The sequence below is a fragment of the Cetorhinus maximus genome, chromosome 20 (assembly GCF_964194155.1).
Source record: "Cetorhinus maximus chromosome 20, sCetMax3.hap1.1, whole genome shotgun sequence".
Lineage (NCBI taxonomy): Eukaryota > Metazoa > Chordata > Chondrichthyes > Lamniformes > Cetorhinidae > Cetorhinus > Cetorhinus maximus.
Window position 1 is genome coordinate 23,691,377 of NC_135898.1, and position 17,086 is coordinate 23,708,462.

The 17,086-nt window shown below is 54.6% G+C and overlaps 1 protein-coding gene across 1 annotated transcript in view; it reads right to left on the reverse strand.

Annotated features, from left to right (window-relative positions):
• The window catches only part of LOC144694961 (prosaposin-like), a 174,515-nt gene that overhangs the window by 151,666 nt on the left and 5,763 nt on the right, over window positions 1–17,086 (reverse strand). Inside the window, exon 2 of the mRNA XM_078565771.1 lies at window positions 8,606–8,739. Coding sequence (XP_078421897.1) covers window positions 8,606–8,739 — 134 coding nt within the window. The remainder of the gene's footprint in view (window positions 1–8,605; window positions 8,740–17,086) is intronic.

The following is a 17,086-nucleotide window of genomic DNA, read 5'->3' on the forward strand; positions in this document are numbered from 1 at the left end:
AGGTCAGTGCGTGTGGGAGGTGGGGAGAGGTCAGTGCGTGTGGGAGGTGGGGAGAGGTCAGTGCGTGTGGGAGTTGGGGAGAGGTCAGTGCGTGTGGGAGTTGGAGAGAGGTCAGTGCGTGTGGGAGTTGGAGAGAGGTCAGTGCGTGTGGGAGTTGGAGAGAGGTCAGTGCGTGTGGGAGTTGGAGAGAGGTCAGTGCGTGTGGGAGTTGGAGAGAGGTCAGTGCGTGTGGGAGTTGGAGAGAGGTCAGTGCGTGTGGGAGTTGGAGAGAGGTCAGTGCGTGTGGGAGTTGGAGAGAGGTCAGTGCGTGTGGGAGTTGGAGAGAGGTCAGTGCGTGTGGGAGTTGGAGAGAGGTCAGTGCGTGTGGGAGTTGGCGAGAGGTCAGTGCATGTAGGAGTTCGGAAGAGGTCAGTGTGTTTGGGAGTTGGAGAGAGGTCAATGCGTGTGGCAGTTGGAGAGAGGTCAGTGCGTCTATGACTTGGGGTGAGGTCAGGGCCTATGTGAGTTGGACAGAGGCCTGTGCATTTGGGAGTTGGAGGGAAGTCAGTGAGTGTGGGAATTGGAGAGAGGTCAGTGCGTGTGGGAGTTGGGGATAGGTCAGTGCGTGTGGGAGTTGGAGAGAGGTCATTGCGTGTGGCAGTTGGAGAGAGGTCAGTGCGTCTGTGACTTGGGGTGTGGTCAGGACGTTTGTGAGTTGGACAGAGGCCTATTCATTTGGGAGTTGGGGAGAGGTAAGTGCCTGTGGGAGTTGGGGAGAGGTTAGTGCGTGTGGGAGTTGGAGAGAGGTTAGTGCGTGTGGGAGTCAGAGAGAGGTCAGTGCGTGTGGGAGTTGGACAGAGGTCTGTGAGTGTAGGAGTTGTAGAGAGGTCAGTGACTGTGGGAGTTGGAGGGAAGTCAGTGCGCGCGGGAATTGGAGAGAGGTCAGTGCGTGTAGGAGTTTGAGAGAGGTCAGTGCGTTTGGGAGTTGGAGAGAGGTCACTTCGTGTGGCAGTTGGAGAGAGGTCAGTTCGTCTGTGACTTGGGGTGTGGTCAGGACGTATGTGAGTTGGACTCAGGCCTATGAATTTGGGAGTTGGGGAGAGGTAAGTGCCTGTGGGAGTTGGGGAGAGGTTAGTGCGTGTCGGAGTCGGGGAGAGGTCAGTGCGTGTGGGAGTCGGAGAGAGGTCAGTGCGTGTGGGAGTTGGAGAGAGGTCGGTGCGTGTGGGAGTTGGAGGGAGGTCAGTGCGTGTGGGAGTTGGAGGGAGGTCAGTGCGCGCTGGAGTTGGAGGGAGGTCAGTGCGTGCGCGAGTTGGAGGGAGGTCAGTGCGTGCGGGAGTTGGAGGGAGGTCAGTGCTTGCGGGAGTTGGAGGGATTTCAGTGCGTGCGGGAGTTGGAGGGAGGTCAGTGCGTGCGGGAGTTGGAGGGAGGTCAGTGCGTGCGGGAGTTGGAGGGCGGTCAGTGCGTGCGGGAGTTGGAGGGCGGTCAGTGCGTGCGGGAGTTGGAGGGAGGTCAGTGCGTGCGGGAGTTGGAGGGAGGTCAGTGCGTGCGGGAGTTGGAGGGAGGTCAGTGCGTGCGGGAGTTGGAGGGAGGTCAGTGCGTGCGGGAGTTGGAGGGACGTCAGTGCGTGCGGGAGTTGGAGGGAGGTCAGTGCGTGCGGGAGTTGGACAGAGGTCAGTGCGCGCGTGAGGTGGCGAGAGGTCAGTGCGTTTAGGAGTTGGAGAGATGACAGTGCGTGTGGGTTTGGAGGGAGGTCAGTGAGTGTGAGTTGGAGAGAGGTCAGTGCGTGAGGGTGTTGGAGCGTGGTCAGTTAGTGTGGGAATTGGAGGGATGTCAGTGAGTGTGGGAGTTAGAGGGAGGTCAGTGAATGTTGGAGTTGGAGGGAGGTCAGTGAATGTGGGAATTGGAGGGAGGTCAGTGAGTGTGGGAGTTGGAGGGAGGTCAGCGCGTGTGGGAGATGGCGAGAGGTCAGTGAGTGTGGGAGTTGGAGGGAGGTCAGTGATTGTGGGAGCTGGAGGGAGGTCAGTGAGTGTGGGAACTGGAGGGAGGGCTGTGAGTGTGGGAGCTGGAGGGAGGTCAGTGAGTGTGGGAGCTGGAGGGAGGTCAGTGAGTGTGGGAGTTGGAGGGAGGTCAATGTATGTGGGAATTGGGGAGAGGTCAGTGTGTGTGGTAGTTGGGGAGAGGTCAGTGTGTTTGGGTGTTGGATAGAGTTCATTGTGTGTGGTTGTTGGAGAGAGGTCAATGCGTGTGACAGTTGCAGAGAGGTCAGTGCGTATGTGAGTTGGACAAAGGCCTGTGCATTTGGGAGTTGGAGAGAGGTCAGTAATGTGGGAGTTGAAGAAAGGTCAGTGCGTGTGAGAGTTGGGCAGAGGTCATTGCGTGTGGGAGTTGCGGAGAGGACAGTGTGTGTGGGAGTTGGGCAGAGGTCATTGCGTGTTGGAGTTGGGGAGAGGTCAGTGCGTGCGGTACTTGGAGAGTGGTCAGTGCGTGTGGAATTTGGAGAGGTCTTTGTATGAGGAAGGTGGGGAGAGGTCAGTGCCTGTGGGAGTTGGCGAGAAGTCAGTGCCTGTGGGAGTTGGCGAGAGGTCAGTGCGTGTGGGAGTTGGCGAGAGGTCCGTGCGTGTGGGAGTTGGCGAGAGGTCAGTGCATGTGGGAGTTTGCGAGAGGTCAGTGCGTGTGGGAGTTGGCGAGAGGTCACTGCGCGTGGGAGTTGGAGAGAGGTCACTGCGCGTGGGAGTTGGAGAGAGGTCAGTGCGCGTGGTAGTTGGAGAGAGGTCACTGCGCCTGGGAGTTGGAGAGAGGTCAGTGCGTGTGGGAGTTGGAGAGAGGTCAGTGCGCGTGGGAGTTGGCGAGAGGTCAGTGCGCGTGGGAGTTGGAGAGAGGTCAGTGCGCGTGGGAGTTGGAGAGAGTTCAGTGCGTGTGGGAGTTGGAGAGAGGTCAGTGCGTTTGGGATTTGGAGAGAGGTCAGTGCGTGTGGGAGTTGGAGAGAGGTCAATGCGTGTGGGAGTTGGAGAGAGGTCAGTGCGTGTGGGAGTTGGGAAGAGGTCAGTGGCCGTGGGGGTTGGTGAGAGTTCAGTGAGTGTGGTAGTTGGAGAGAGGCCATTGCGTGTTGGAGTTGGAGAGAGGTCAGTGCGTGTTGTACTTGGAGAGTGATCAGTGCATGCGTGAGTTGGGGAGAGGTCAGTGCGTGTGGGATTTGGAGAGGTCAGTGCGTGTGGGATTTGGAGAGGTCAGTGCGTGTGGGAGGTGGGGAGAGGTCATTGCGTGTGGTAGTTGGAGAGAGGCCATTGCGTGTTGGAGTTGGAGAGAGGTCAGTGCGTGTTGTACTTGGAGAGTGGTCAGTGCGTACGTGAGTTGGGGAGAGGTCAGTGCGTGTGGGAGTTGGAGAGAGGTCAGTGCGTGTGGGAGTTGGAGAGAGGTCAGTGCGTGTGGGAGTTGGAGAGAGGTCAGTGCGTGTGGGAGTTGGAGAGAGGTCAGTGCGTGTGGGAGTTGGAGAGAGGTCAGTGCGTGTGGGAGTTGGAGAGAGGTCAGTGCGTGTGGGAGTTGGAGAGAGGTCAGTGCGTGTGGGAGTTGGAGAGAGGTCAGTGCGTGTGGGAGTTGGAGAGAGGTCAGTGCGTGTGGGAGTTGGAGAGAGGTCAGTGCGTGTGGGAGTTGGAGAGAGGTCAGTGCGTGTGGGAGTTGGAGAGAGGTCAGTGCGTGTGGGAGTTGGAGAGAGGTCAGTGCGTGTGGGAGTTGGAGAGAGGTCAGTGCGTGTGGGAGTTGGAGAGAGGTCAGTGCGTGTGGGAGTTGGCGAGAGGTCAGTGCATGTAGGAGTTCGGAAGAGGTCAGTGTGTTTGGGAGTTGGAGAGAGGTCAATGCGTGTGGCAGTTGGAGAGAGGTCAGTGCGTCTATGACTTGGGGTGAGGTCAGGGCCTATGTGAGTTGGACAGAGGCCTGTGCATTTGGGAGTTGGAGGGAAGTCAGTGAGTGTGGGAGTTGGAGAGAGGTCAGTGCGTGTGGGAGTTGGGGAGAGGTCAGTGCGTGTGGCAGTTGGAGAGAGGTCAGTGCGTCTGTGACTTGGGGTGTGGTCAGGACGTATGTGAGTTGGACAGAGGCCTATTCATTTGGGAGTTGGGGAGAGGTAAGTGCCTGTGGGAGTTGGGGAGAGGTTAGTGCGTGTGGGAGTTGGAGAGAGGTTAGTGCGTGTGGGAGTCAGAGAGAGGTCAGTGCGTGTGGGAGTTGGACAGAGGTCTGTGAGTGTAGGAGTTGTAGAGAGGTCAGTGACTGTGGGAGTTGGAGGGAAGTCAGTGCGCGCGGGAATTGGAGAGAGGTCAGTGCGTGTAGGAGTTTGAGAGAGGTCAGTGCGTTTGGGAGTTGGAGAGAGGTCACTTCGTGTGGCAGTTTGAGAGAGGTCAGTTCGTCTGTGACTTGGAGTGTGGTCAGGACGTATGTGAGTTGGACTCAGGCCTATGAATTTGGGAGTTGGGGAGAGGTAAGTGCCTGTGGGAGTTGGGGAGAGGTTAGTGCGTGTCGGAGTCGGGGAGAGGTCAGTGCGTGTGGGAGTTGGAGGGAGGTCGGTGCGTGTGGGAGTTGGAGGGAGGTCGGTGCGTGTGGGAGTTGGAGGGAGGTCAGTGCGTGTGGGAGTTGGAGGGAGGTCAGTGCGTGCGGGAGTTGGAGGGAGGTCAGTGCGTGCGGGAGTTGGAGGGAGGTCAGTGCGCGCGGGAGTTGGAGGGAGGTCAGTGCGCGCGGGTGTTGGAGGGAGGTCAGTGCGCGCGGGTGTTGGAGCGAGGTCAGTGCGCGCGGGTGTTGGAGGGAGGTCAGTGCGCACGGGAGTTGGAGGGAGGTCAGTGCGCGCGGGAGTTGGAGGGAGGTCAGTGCGTGCGGGAGTTGGAGGGAGGTCAGTGCGTGCGGGAGTTGGAGGAAGGTCAGTGCGTGCAGGAGTTGGAGGGTGGTCAGTGCGTGCGTGAGTTGGACAGAGGTCAGTGCGCGCGGGAGGTGGCGAGAGGTCAGTGCGCGTGGGAGGTGGTGAGAGGTCAGTGCGTTTAGGAGTTGTAGAGACGACAGTGCGTGTGGGTTTAGAGGGAGGTCAGTGAGTGTGGGAGTTGGAGAGAGGTCAGTGCGTGAGGGTGTTGGAGCGAGGTCAGTTAGTGTGGGAATTGGAGGGAGGTCAGTGAGTGTGGGAGTTGGAGGGAGGTCAGTGAGTGGGAGTTGGAGGGAGGTCAGTGAGTGGGAGTTGGAGGGAGGTCAGTGAGTGTGGGAGTTGGAGGGAGGTCAGTGAGTGTGGGAGTTGGAGGGAGGTCAGTGAGTGTGGGAGTTGGAGGGAGGTCAGTGAGTGTGGGAGTTGGAGGGAGGTCAGTGAGTGTGGGAGTTGGAGGGAGGTCAGTGAGTGTGGGAGTTGGAGGGAGGTCAGTGAGTGGGAGTTGGAGGGAGGTCAGTGAGTGTGGGAGTTGGAGGGAGGTCAGTGAGTGTGGGAGTTGGAGGGAGGTCAGTGAGTGTGGGAGTTGGAGGGAGGTCAGTGAGTGTGGGAGTTGGAGGGAGGTCAGCGCGTGTGGGAGGTGACGAGAGGTCAGCGAGTGTGGGAGTTGGAGGGAGGTCAGCGATTGTGGGAGCTGGAGGGAGTTCAGCAAATATGGGAGCTGGAGGGAGGTAACTGAATGTGGGAGCTGGAGGGAGGTCAGTGAGTGTGGGAGTTGGAGGGAGGTCAGTGAGTGTGGGAGTTGGAGGGAGGTCAGTGAGTGTGGGAGTTGGAGGGAGGTCAATGTATGTTGGAATTGTTTAGAGGTCGGTGTGTGTGGTAGTTGGGGAGAGGTCAGTGTGTGTGGTAGTTGGGGAGAGGTCAGTGTGTGTGGTAGTTGGGGAGAGGTCAGTGTGTGTGGTAGTTGGGGAGAGGTCAGTCTGTTTGGGAGTTGGATAGAGTTCATTGTGTGTGGTTGTTGGAGAGAGGTCAATGCGTGTGACAGTTGCAGAGAGGTCAGTGCGTCTGTGACTTGGGGAGAGGTCAGTGCGTATGTGAGTTTGACAAAGGCCTGTGCATTTGGGAGTTGGAGCGAGGTCAGTAATGTGGGAGTTGCAGAGAGGTCAGTGCGTGTGAGAGTTGGGCAGAGGTCATTGCGTGTGGGAGTTGCGGAGAGGACAGTGCGTGTGGGAGTTGGGCAGAGGTCATTGCGTGTGGGAGTTGGGGAGAGGTCAGTGCGTGCGGTACTTGGAGAGTGGTCAGTGCGTGTGGAATTTGGAGAGGTCTTTGTGTGAGGAAGGTGGGGAGAGGTCAGTGCCTGTGGGAGTTGTAGAGAGGTCAGTGCCTGTGGGAGTTGTAGAGAGGTCAGTGCCTGTGGGAGTTGGCGAGAGGTCAGTGCGTTTGGGAGTTGGCGAGAGGTCCGAGCGTGTGGGAGTTGGCGAGAGGTCAGTGCGTGTGGGAGTTGGCGAGAGGTCAGTGCGTGTGGGAGTTTACGAGAGATCAGTGCGTGTGGGAGTTGGCGAGAGGTCAGTGCGCATGGGAGTTGGCGAGAGGTCAGTGCGCGTGGGAGTTGGCGAGAGGTCAGTGCGCGTGGGAGTTGGCGAGAGGTCAGTGCGCGTGGGAGTTGGCGAGAGGTCAGTGCGCGTGGGAGTTGACGAGAGGTCAGTGCGCGTGGGAGTTGGCGACAGGTCAGTGCGCGTGGGAGTTGGAGAGAGGTCAGTGCGCGTGGGTGTTGGAGAGAGGTCAGTGCGCGTGCGAGTTGGAGAGAGGTCAGTGCGCGTGGGAGTTGGAGAGCGGTCAGTGCGTGTGCGAGTTGGAGAGAGGTCAGTGCATGTGGGAGTTGGCGAGAGGTCAGTGCGCGTGGGAGTTGGCGAGAGGTCAGTGCGCGTGGGAGTTGGCGAGAGGTCAGTGCGCGTGGGAGTTGGCGAGAGGTCAGTGCGCGTGGGAGTTGGCGACAGGTCAGTGCGCGTGGGAGTTGGCCAGAGGTCAGTGCGCGTGGGAGTTGGCGAGAGGTCAGTGCGCGTGGGAGTTGGAGAGAGGTCAGTGCGCGTGGGAGTTGGAGAGAGGTCAGTGCGCGTGGGAGTTGGCGAGAGGTCAGTGCGCGTGCGAGTTGGAGAGAGGTCAGTGCGCGTGGGAGTTGGAGAGAGGTCAGTGCGCGTGGGAGTTGGAGAGCGGTCAGTGCGTGTGCGAGTTGGAGAGAGGTCAGTGCGTGTGGGAGTTGGAGAGAGGTCAGTGCGTGTGGGAGTTGGTCAGAGGTCAGTGCGTGTGGGTGTTGGTCAGAGGCCTGTGCGTGTGCGAGTTGGAGAGAGGTCAGTGCGTGTGGGAGTTGGAGAGAGGTCAGTGCATGTGGGAGATGGTCAGAGGTCAGTGCGTGTGGGAGTTGGTCAGAGGCCTGTGCGTGTGGGAGTTGGGGAGAGGTCAGTGCGTGTGGGAGTTGGGGAGTGGTCAGTGCGTGTGGGAGTTGTGGAGTGGTCAGTGCGTGTGGCAGTTGGTCAGAGGTCAGTGCGTGTGGGAGTTGGGGAGAGATCAGTGCGTGTGTGAGTTGGGGAGAGGTCAGTGCGTGTGTGAGTTGGGGAGAGGTCAGTGCGTGTGGGAGTTGGCCAGAGGTCAGTGCGTGTGGGAGTTGGAGAGAGGTCAGTGCGTGTGGGAGTTGGGGAGAGGTCAGTGCATGTGGGAGTTGGAGAGAGGTCAGTGCGTGTGGGAGTTGGAACGAGGTCAGTGCGTGTGGGAGTTGGTCAGTGGTCAGTGCGTGTGGGAGTTGGTCAGAGGCCTGTGCATGTGGGAGTTGGGGAGAGGTCAGTGCGTGTGGGAGTTGGGGAGTGGTCAGTGCGTGTGGGAGTTGGTCAGAGGTCAGCGCGTGTGGGAGTTGGGGAGAGGTCAGCGCGTGTTGGAGTTGGGGAGTGGTCAGTGCATGTCGGAGTTGGGGAGAGGTCAGTGAGTGTGGGAGTTCGGACATAGGCCTGTGCATGTGGGAGTTGGGAAGAATTCAATGCTGGCTTTTATTTCCAATATTCAAGTCCTGAAGCAGAAGTGAAACTTCGAAAGTCAAATTGCATTGCTATGGGGAAACGCTGGGCGAGCGGGTGTTGGTTGGTTGCTCCAGCAGAGAGCTGGCCCAGGTTCCTTTCTGTATTATTACGTCATAAATATAGATCAGTGATTATATTTAGTTGGTGTCCACTCCAGTTAAAGAAGTATTGCACCTGTACCTATTACTGTAGGACTAACGTGACTGAATCCAATTAGGAATCTAGAGCAAACTTAAATATTTATAAATATATGAAGAAGAAGCACAAATAAATTTTCTGCATTCTCTCTAATTCCTTCACATCTTTGCTAAAGTACTGTGCCCAAAAGTAGACACAATACAGCAGGAGAGGACAAAGCTGCATGTTATGAAGGTTCGTCACATTGTGGGTTAGCTAATGACATCAAACATTAAAGAGCTTCATCTTGTGTGGGAGAGAACTTGTTTTACACTAGGTTTCATTCAAAGTTAATTCACAATCCACTGAGGATCGGACAGTTGATCAATGGAGGTAAAAAAGCAAAACACAGTGGGTGCTGGAAACAAAAATTCTAGAAATACGCAGCAGGTCAGGCAGCATCTGTGGAGAGCAACAGATTTAATATTTCAGGTTGCGATGACCTGTCATCGTGTATTGTGCTTATGTAAGAATAACATTAACCACTTACTACTTTACGCTGGCGCCATTTGGTTTTCAAACAAAGTCGCACCGTTCTGCACTCGATGGCTGCCTTCAGGTCCTGGCACTGGTCTTTTGTGCTCTGGGCACATCTGCTTTGCCTCCGTTCAAGATTGGCCAGAACTGAGAGATATCAAAAACAAACGGTCACTGCTCATCCCCAAACACAAGAGTTCAAACTTGAATTCCCTCCAAACTCATTCACTTCACGGAGTTAAAATCAGGTCATGGGGCTGCAATTTTCCAGCCCCATCGCGGTGAGCCCTTCAAAAGCCCATTGATTTTAACTCTTCCTCTTCACGCGCAACCAGTGTGCCCTGGCAAGGCCCAAGATGATCAGAGAACAGGAAGTCCTCAAGGGCCACTAGGAGCACTGTTCTGCTTCATCACATTCTCACTCCTATCCCATTGCTTCCCTTCACCTTGCCTGAAGCAAGAATGTGCGACTCTAGGGCATGCTTAAAGGCTGTTTTGACCTCCTGAAATCCCCATTTGGAAGTGCCTGCAGTAACGTCTTAGAGTGTCAAGGCAATGGGAAGCACAACTTGTCGACCAACTTTGTGTCAAGACCCTTCTCCCTGCAATAGTCACAACTACAGCGTGAGAGATGCTTACGTTGGGCATCTGAATGCCAGCACAGAAATGTGCCATAGTTTCGTCACCTTATATAGAAACATAGAAACTAGGAGCAGGAGTAGGCCATTCGGCCCTTTGAGCCTGCTCCACCATTCATTATGATCATGGCTGATCATCCAACTCAATAGCCTGCTCCCGCTTTCTCCCCATACCCTTTGATCCCTTTCGCCCCAAGAGCTATATCTAACTCCTTGAAAATAGACAATGTTTTGGTCTCAACTACTTTCTGTGGTAGCGAATTCCACAGGCTCACCACTCTCTGGGTGAGGAAATTTCTCCTCATCTCAGTCCTAAATGGTCTACCCCGTATCCTCAGACTGTGACCCCTGGTTCTGGATTCCCCCACGATCCGGGAACATCCTTCCTGCATCTACCCTGTCTAGTCCTGTTAGAATTTTATAGGTTTCTATGAGATCCCCCCTCATTCTTCTGAACTCCAGTGAATATATTCCTAACCGACTCAATCCCTCCTCATATGTCAGTCCCGCCATCCCAGGAATCAGTCGGGTAAACCTTCGCTGCACTCCCTCTATAGCAAGAACATCCTTCCTCAGATAAGGAGACCAAAACTGTACACAATATTCCTGGTGTGGTCTCACCAAGGCCCTGTATAATTGCAGCAAGACATCCCTGCTCCTGTACTCGAATTCTCTCGCTATGAAGGCCAACACACCATTTGCCGCCTTTACCGCCTGCTGCACCTGCATGCTTACCTTCAGTTTCACCTTGAGGTAGCAGAGTGCTCCCACTTTTTGCTGGGCTCAGCAGATTGAAACTGGGAACATCGGAAACCTGTTTGACTGAGGGGCAGCACACACATGCTCTAAGTATGGGCTCAGATCAGATGTAACTCTGCCGAGACACAGTGGACAGGTGGAGATGGATGGTATGTGAGCCTTCTCCATGTGTTAGCACGTCTCCTTAAACACCACACCTCCACCTGTCGAGATAGGGGCACACCCATGCCTCAATCGTTCAGAGCCAAGAATGCACATGATGGGACCCTTTAAGGCATGGAATGAGGTTTATTCCACAAGCGCACTTTGCATGAAGGTGCAGGCATTACTGACATGGAGCATTATGTTGAAACGAGACACTCTCTGTGGTGAGACGGTAGCACAATGCACAGGAGAGAGGCCCAGGATCGACACAGTTGAACACAGTGAGTGCAGGAACAAATGGTATCACATGCGATTGACAGTAAAACAGCTCATCATAAGAAGGAGGCATGGACAAGAGGAGATATGAAATTATTGTGAGTCTATTTACATTTGTGAACATTATATACACGTGGTTAACATCTGTACCAACGGTGTGAAACTTCATCCGCAGCAGAGGTGGAGGTAACCTGCTGACTGTTACGCCCTGTTGTCTGTCATGACCTTGGCAGGTTTCCTCTAGAGAGCTGAGACCTGGAGGACCCCGGCCTACTGTGGGGCAGGGCAGCCTCCTCGGCCTGTGGAGCTGGAGCTGGAGCTGATGGGGGTCACAGGAAGAGGGGGTTTGGATTGGCCGGACACTCCTGGTGGATGGCTCCGGGGTGTTGAGCTGCTGGCCCTCCCCACTATGGGTGCCCGAGGATCCCGGCTGACTCCTTGAGGAGAAGGGGCAGCTGACGTCAGATCGAGGTGCCCCAAAGCCGTCTAGCATTGACACTGATGGACGCCATCAATGGCTACAGCGATGGAGTGCAGCTCCTAGCAGTGCTGGACTGATGTCCTGGATCAAGGTCTCCATTGGGACCGCCAGTGAGGACCTTGGTGCATTGGTATACTGGCGCTATCACCTCAGGCTGAAGGCAGGCGGACTCCCCCATCAGCTGTTACAACCTGAAGAGTGCAGTGGACATCCCTTCCTGTTGTTCCTGTGCTTGCCTTTGCAGCTCCACTGACTGATTTAAGGGCCGAGTTGGAAGCTCGCCCACGGGGCCTGGGCTCAGCAGAATCGAGGCCTCCAGTAGTCCCTCCGAGTGCCGGCTACCTCGGATGACCCCGCCTCCGGCTGCTGTGGACCCGATGGCACGCTGTGACGGGTCTTCAAAGGTGCAGTCGTCAGGTTCCTCATCCGAGGTGTGGGCGAGGCTGGAGTTGAGGACCTGGCCCCAGGAAGGCCTAGGCAGCTTCCCAGATGTGCCTGTGAAAGAATGGGGAGACAATTAGTGCATGGCAGGCGGCTCTGAAACTGGAGGAGTCACTCACTGTCTGGTTGTCTGATACATGTTCTAGGTCAGGACCCTCACTTGGGTGCGCGTTGCTGACCTCACCATCAGCGGTCTACCTCCACTTTGGCCAGCACTGTGGCTTCACTCTCAAAGTTTGTGAGAGCCTTGATGTAAGGAACTCCACCACCCTACCCCCAACCCTGGTCTGGGACCCCTCCTTATTGTGAGCCAGCTTGTCTTACATGTAGACAGATGGAGAGAGCGTGAGCAAGATGCATGCGAGGGCAGGTGATAAGGATATGTGGCATGTGCAGAGCCCTGGACAGGATTAGGATGCGAACTCCAGAGGAGGTGAAGCCAGATGGAGATGTCACGGCGAGTGAGAGTAATGTCCTCGAGGTGGCAGCGAGTGAGATCCTTGTGAATGTGTGAGGCTTGTGAGTGTGAGTTGAGAGTGATGAGATGGGTGACTTACCCTGGCAGCACGGGGGAGATCGTTCATCTTCTTCCTGCACTGGCTGACCTCTTCTGCAGGGCGTTTGCACTGACCGCCGCTGCAACTGCCTCCCAAGCTGGATTGGTTGACTTGGTGGGAGGCCTGAGGTTGGAGTGGGGCTAGAAAACATCACGCTGGGGCCTCGACTGCATCCAAGAGGCGCTCCAGTGAGGCGAGGCTGAATTTGTGCGCGGCCCTTGGGAGACATGTCTTCACTGGAGCTGTCCTAGACTGCAGAGGGTGCAAACGCTGTTTAAATATGGCGGCTGGGGTTCGGGGGGGGCGCTGGGGTGGGCGAATCAGGTGTTACCCGCCAGTGAAACGGCGCGTTCCCCGTGGATGAATAATTAATGCAGTCTCAAGTGCACGATACGGCACAAAAACCTGCCATTGTGGCCGGCTGGTGGAACACTCTTTCATGCCCACGAGCGCACTTAGCGGGCAGAACTTTCCCATCCCACCCGTGGCGGGCTTCTTGATGGGGGAGCGGAGAACCCAGCGGCAGGCAAAAAAGTGGTAAATCCACTGGCAGAAAAACAGCTTGCAATTCTCCCCGTGGTGAGTTTATGGCGGGGGTTGGGTGGAGGGTGGGGCCGGTTATCCCGCCGACTAGTTGCATGAACGCACTTGACGTCCGAGCGTCTTGTGAACACACATTAAAACAGCTGCTCACAGCAAACAGCCTTCTGATCTTGCCAGCGGGGAATTATGTCGGCCTCGAACCCATTTCAGAAGGGATGGCAGGTTAGACTTCTGTTCACTGGTAACTTCAAGGTGCATGGCACATGCATAGACTACCTGCCATAGCGCTGTGCCGGTCTTGTTGCGATGAATGCCACTCTGCTGGGGCTTTAGGGTCAGTCTGCTCCTGCTCTTTGCCTACTTTGTCCCGAGGAACACCACTGTGCTACAGTACTCATGCAGGCCTCCACTTTTATAAACTAGCACTTCAGCTGGGGGTGGGCTGTGAGGAGAGGGTGGGGTTGATGAACACAATGGGGAGGGAAGGCTGTGGAATGGCAGTGACGGGGGGAGGGCGAACATGAGGGGGCCTTTCTGGGGTCGCCCTCTAACCTCTTGTTGCCGCCAGAGTCAGCTTAGAAAGAAAGGAGGAAGACCTCCTTTCGATGAAAGCCAATAGCTTCATTAGCACCGTTGAGTTACTCAGAACTCAGTGGCTTCACATCACATCGCTACACCTCAGGAGTAACACATAGGAATGTAGAATTTGGGAATGCAGGTAATAGTGAAGGAGTCACAGCTGCATCATATATGGCATTCCATCAACGAAGGCCTGTCACATGTTCACCAGAATTTACACTCTTCACGGGCCAAAGGGCATCTGCTCATTGACTTTGAGTGACTGATTGGTCATTAATATGCCACATCAGAGATTGGAACTCAGGGCTAAGTTGGGTCACTCCTCTCAATTAAACTTTAGCATCCCACGCAGGGCTCAAGATGTTACATACCTGCGATGCCATCTGGGTCACCGCAATGTGTGTGCGAGTGTCTCAGGGACAAGGCAGCATCAGCCACCATGCAAATAGGGCAGGAAAAACTATGGGCCCTGACAGTCTTCATATGTTTCATCTTCTGAGCTTTGCTTTCTTGTCCTTTGAATCATTAATGTCTTCAATGTTTCCTTTCAGAGAGAAGGTAGAAGCAGCTATGGATCCGGGGCTCAATGCTGCCTTTGTCAGGGGTTTAATGCAATGGAGGAGGTGAAGGAGGGAGAGGCGACTCCACGGGCAGCTCCAGCAGGAGGGACATGGTCAAGTGGAGCCACAGCATGAACAGGAGGGTCAGGAGGAGAGACCCAGACAACGAGGGCAATTCACCAGACCTAGGGTTTATCATAGGAGAGTCTCCTACTTACAAATGAGAGGCAATACCATGCGCGTCTGCGCTTGTCCTGAGCTCTGGTGCATCACATATGCCACATTCTTTGTGAAGACCCAATGCCACGTGGTGTTGGAGGGTATCTGTTACCAGTGGCTTTGAAGGTGACTGTAGCACTCAATTTCTTTGCCTCTGGTTCTTTCCAAGGATCAGCAGGTGACCTGTGCGGCATCTCTCAATCCATAACACATCGATGCTTAAAGGAGGTCACAGATGCCCTTTACAGGAAGGCCCATCATTATGTTAGGTTTATTCTGAAAGAAGATAGCCAAGCTGTGAGATTCACCGGCTTCGCCGTCATCTCAGGCTTCCCAAGAGTGCAGGGTGCACCCATGTGGCTATACAGGCTCCATGGCAGCAGGCCCTAATGTTTATAAACCGGAAGGGATGTTATTCCATCAATGTACAACTGGTGTGTGATCACCAGAAGCACATACTGCACATTTGTGCACGGTACCCTGGGAGTTGCCATGACTCCTACATCCTGAGTCACTCCCAGGTGCCTGAGATGTTCGAGAGGCCATTACATCTGCAGGAATGGCTGCTTGGGGATAAAGGGTACCCAGTGAAATGGTAGCTGATGACACCAGTGCATCACCCTCAGAATCATTCCAAGGAGAGGAACAGTACTGCTCACAGCTCCGCATACTCCCTTATAGAGCAGAGCATAGGGCTTCTGAAGATGCGCTTTAGATGCTTGGACCGCTCAAGTAGCTCATTCCAGTCCAATCCCGACAGGGTTTCCCGCACTGTCACAGTGCTTTGTGCCCTTTACAACCTGGCAATGCAAAGAGGTGACCCCCTGCCAGAGGATGACCTGGAGGAGGATGAGAGCTCATCAGAGGATGAAGATCAGGAGGCCCAGGAACCCCAGGGGGATGCTGAATGTCAGTATGAGCGCGATCACACCATGGATCAGATGTGCCGTGATACGTTAATTGCTGACAGGTTCCAGGAAGAGTAAAGTTAAGTGAGGGCATATGGCCACATCTCTCCTAGCCCTCAATGCCATTTACTTTCATCTCAGGAATGTCCACCCGCTTGCAGCGAGAACGAGCCCTGCATTCACACTTGCGTGTTGTGGCCTCATGAATTGCCAGGCCATGATCTTTGCTTTGGTCTGTGGGCCGTGTGAGTGAGCTCACTCTGGGAACTGAGAGTCCAACAAGAGCGATGCGAGAGAAGATTTGAAGCCTTTGCTGCCATCTAATGATGCAAGCAGTGCTGCGACTGAGATGTGGACATGCCTAGGGATCTCCTCCTCCCATATATATCTTTACTTCTGCAACTACTACTGAGGAGACACGAATGCAGCTGGATTATCAATGCTGATGGTCTGCCATAACTCAGTGGTGCTCTTTGAGGAAGAAGGGTTAGAAACGCTTCCATCACACACTTCAAATAAAGATTTAAACACATTTCCCCGACATCACATAAGAGGTGCGGAGACTAGTTCAACTGAGGTTGACATCACAGGAATGTGAGCCTCACATTGGGACACTATCACTGAGTGGGAGGAAGGCTAAACCTCGAAATGAGAGGATTCCAAAGAACAAAATCACAACACCTTCAGTTGCCAAAAACATTCACATAACCATCAAATGTATTTACAAAAGTGCAATTTCTTTACATGTGTAGCATACCTGTGACCCAAAAGTGACATCAATTTTTTTAAACTTTCCTAACTCTAGCGCTACGCCTGGGTGCAGCCCTGACCTCCGCAGCAGAGATGGAGGCAGCCTGCTGACCATTACGTCCTGATACCTGTGATGACCTTGGCGGACGTCCTCTGGTGGCCCAAGGCCTGGAGGGCCCCGGCCTGATAAGGGTCACCTGCTCAGGGGCATAGCATCCTTGGTGGCCTGAGCAGCTGGAGTGGATGGGGTCACAGGCAGAGGGGGCTGTGAGCGGCTGCTTGCCCTTGGAGTGTCCTGAGAGGAGGCCCCCCTGGGGTGTCCAGCTGACGCTCATCCTCCATTTGTGAGGAAGAGAGAAAGGCATGTGATGGGAAGGGATGGAGCAAAGGCTGGGTGAGATGCATGTCCCCTGTGTTGGTCAGCCCTCCCCAGAAGGGCCAGAGATTGTAGTGTAAGCAACATGATAGATGGGATGGTGGTGGTTTGAAAGTCTCGGCGTTGGAATGAGTGTTGATATGTGTTCTCCGCTAATGGTTGTGTGAGATCCCTGAAGAGAGTAGCCATTTGAGTGCATGATGCCATGATGAGAGTTTGATATTGGAAGCAGTTGAAGGATGACTTACCCTGGCATCCTCTTCCTGCACTGGGTGGCATGGTTACCAACTGTGTTGACCTGCCCCGCAACAGCCTCCCAGGCCAGAGAGGTGAGGCTGCTGTGCTCCCTACAGCCATCCCTGGGATAGAGCACTTGCCTGTGTGCCTGCGCCCCTCTGATCAAGGCCTGGAGGGCCTGGTGGGTGAAGCTAGGTGCTGCCTTCTTCTTGAGACTCTCGGCTTTCATTTCTGGCTGCCAGACATCTCCGGTGGGCTGGAGGGAGTGAGGTTATATGTTGGACTGGCCTTTAAATATGGTGCCTGGACCTTCGATGTCACCAGCTGAGGGCGGGCGGACGAATCAGCTCCCGACCCGCGGATCCGTTTGGTTCATTTTCTTCGTAATTTGGTAAACTTCGATGAGCGCACCTCGAATTCTCCACCTTTGCAAGTAAGGACAATTTCTGACCCTGCTCTCTGATTTCTGATCTTGTCTCTCATGAAAGGCCGTAATAAATTCATATCGAATTGGATCGTTTCACAATGATCTCCACACGTTTTTATGCACAGATTGTGCTAAATGGTGTTTTGTTACAGTGCTCCCCGTTGACTCATTTTAGAATTAGAGTTTAACCACAGGAGCTGAGAGATGGAGAACTGAGATTGGTAAACCTATTCCGGGAGCAGGGTGTTCTACGAAGGTCATTGGTTATTTTGCTCTCTCTTGTGGTGAGCAGTTTGAGTGCAGCTGCCGCTGAAGCCAGGCACAGCTCACCCCACAGTGAAAAGTTTCTAGGTTCAATTCCAACTCCAGGACTTGAGCACAAAAAAAAAATCAAGGCTGACATTCCAGTGGGAGCTCTGAGAGAATGTGGAACTATTGGAGATGTTGCCTTTTGGATGAGGCACCTTGTCAGGTGGGTGTGAAAGGTCCCATGACAATTTTTTTTTTGTGTTCTTTCCAATGCCCTGGCCAATAATTTTCCTTTCAATCAAAACCATTAAACCAGATTAGCTGACAATTTCTCTCATTGGGAGCTTGCC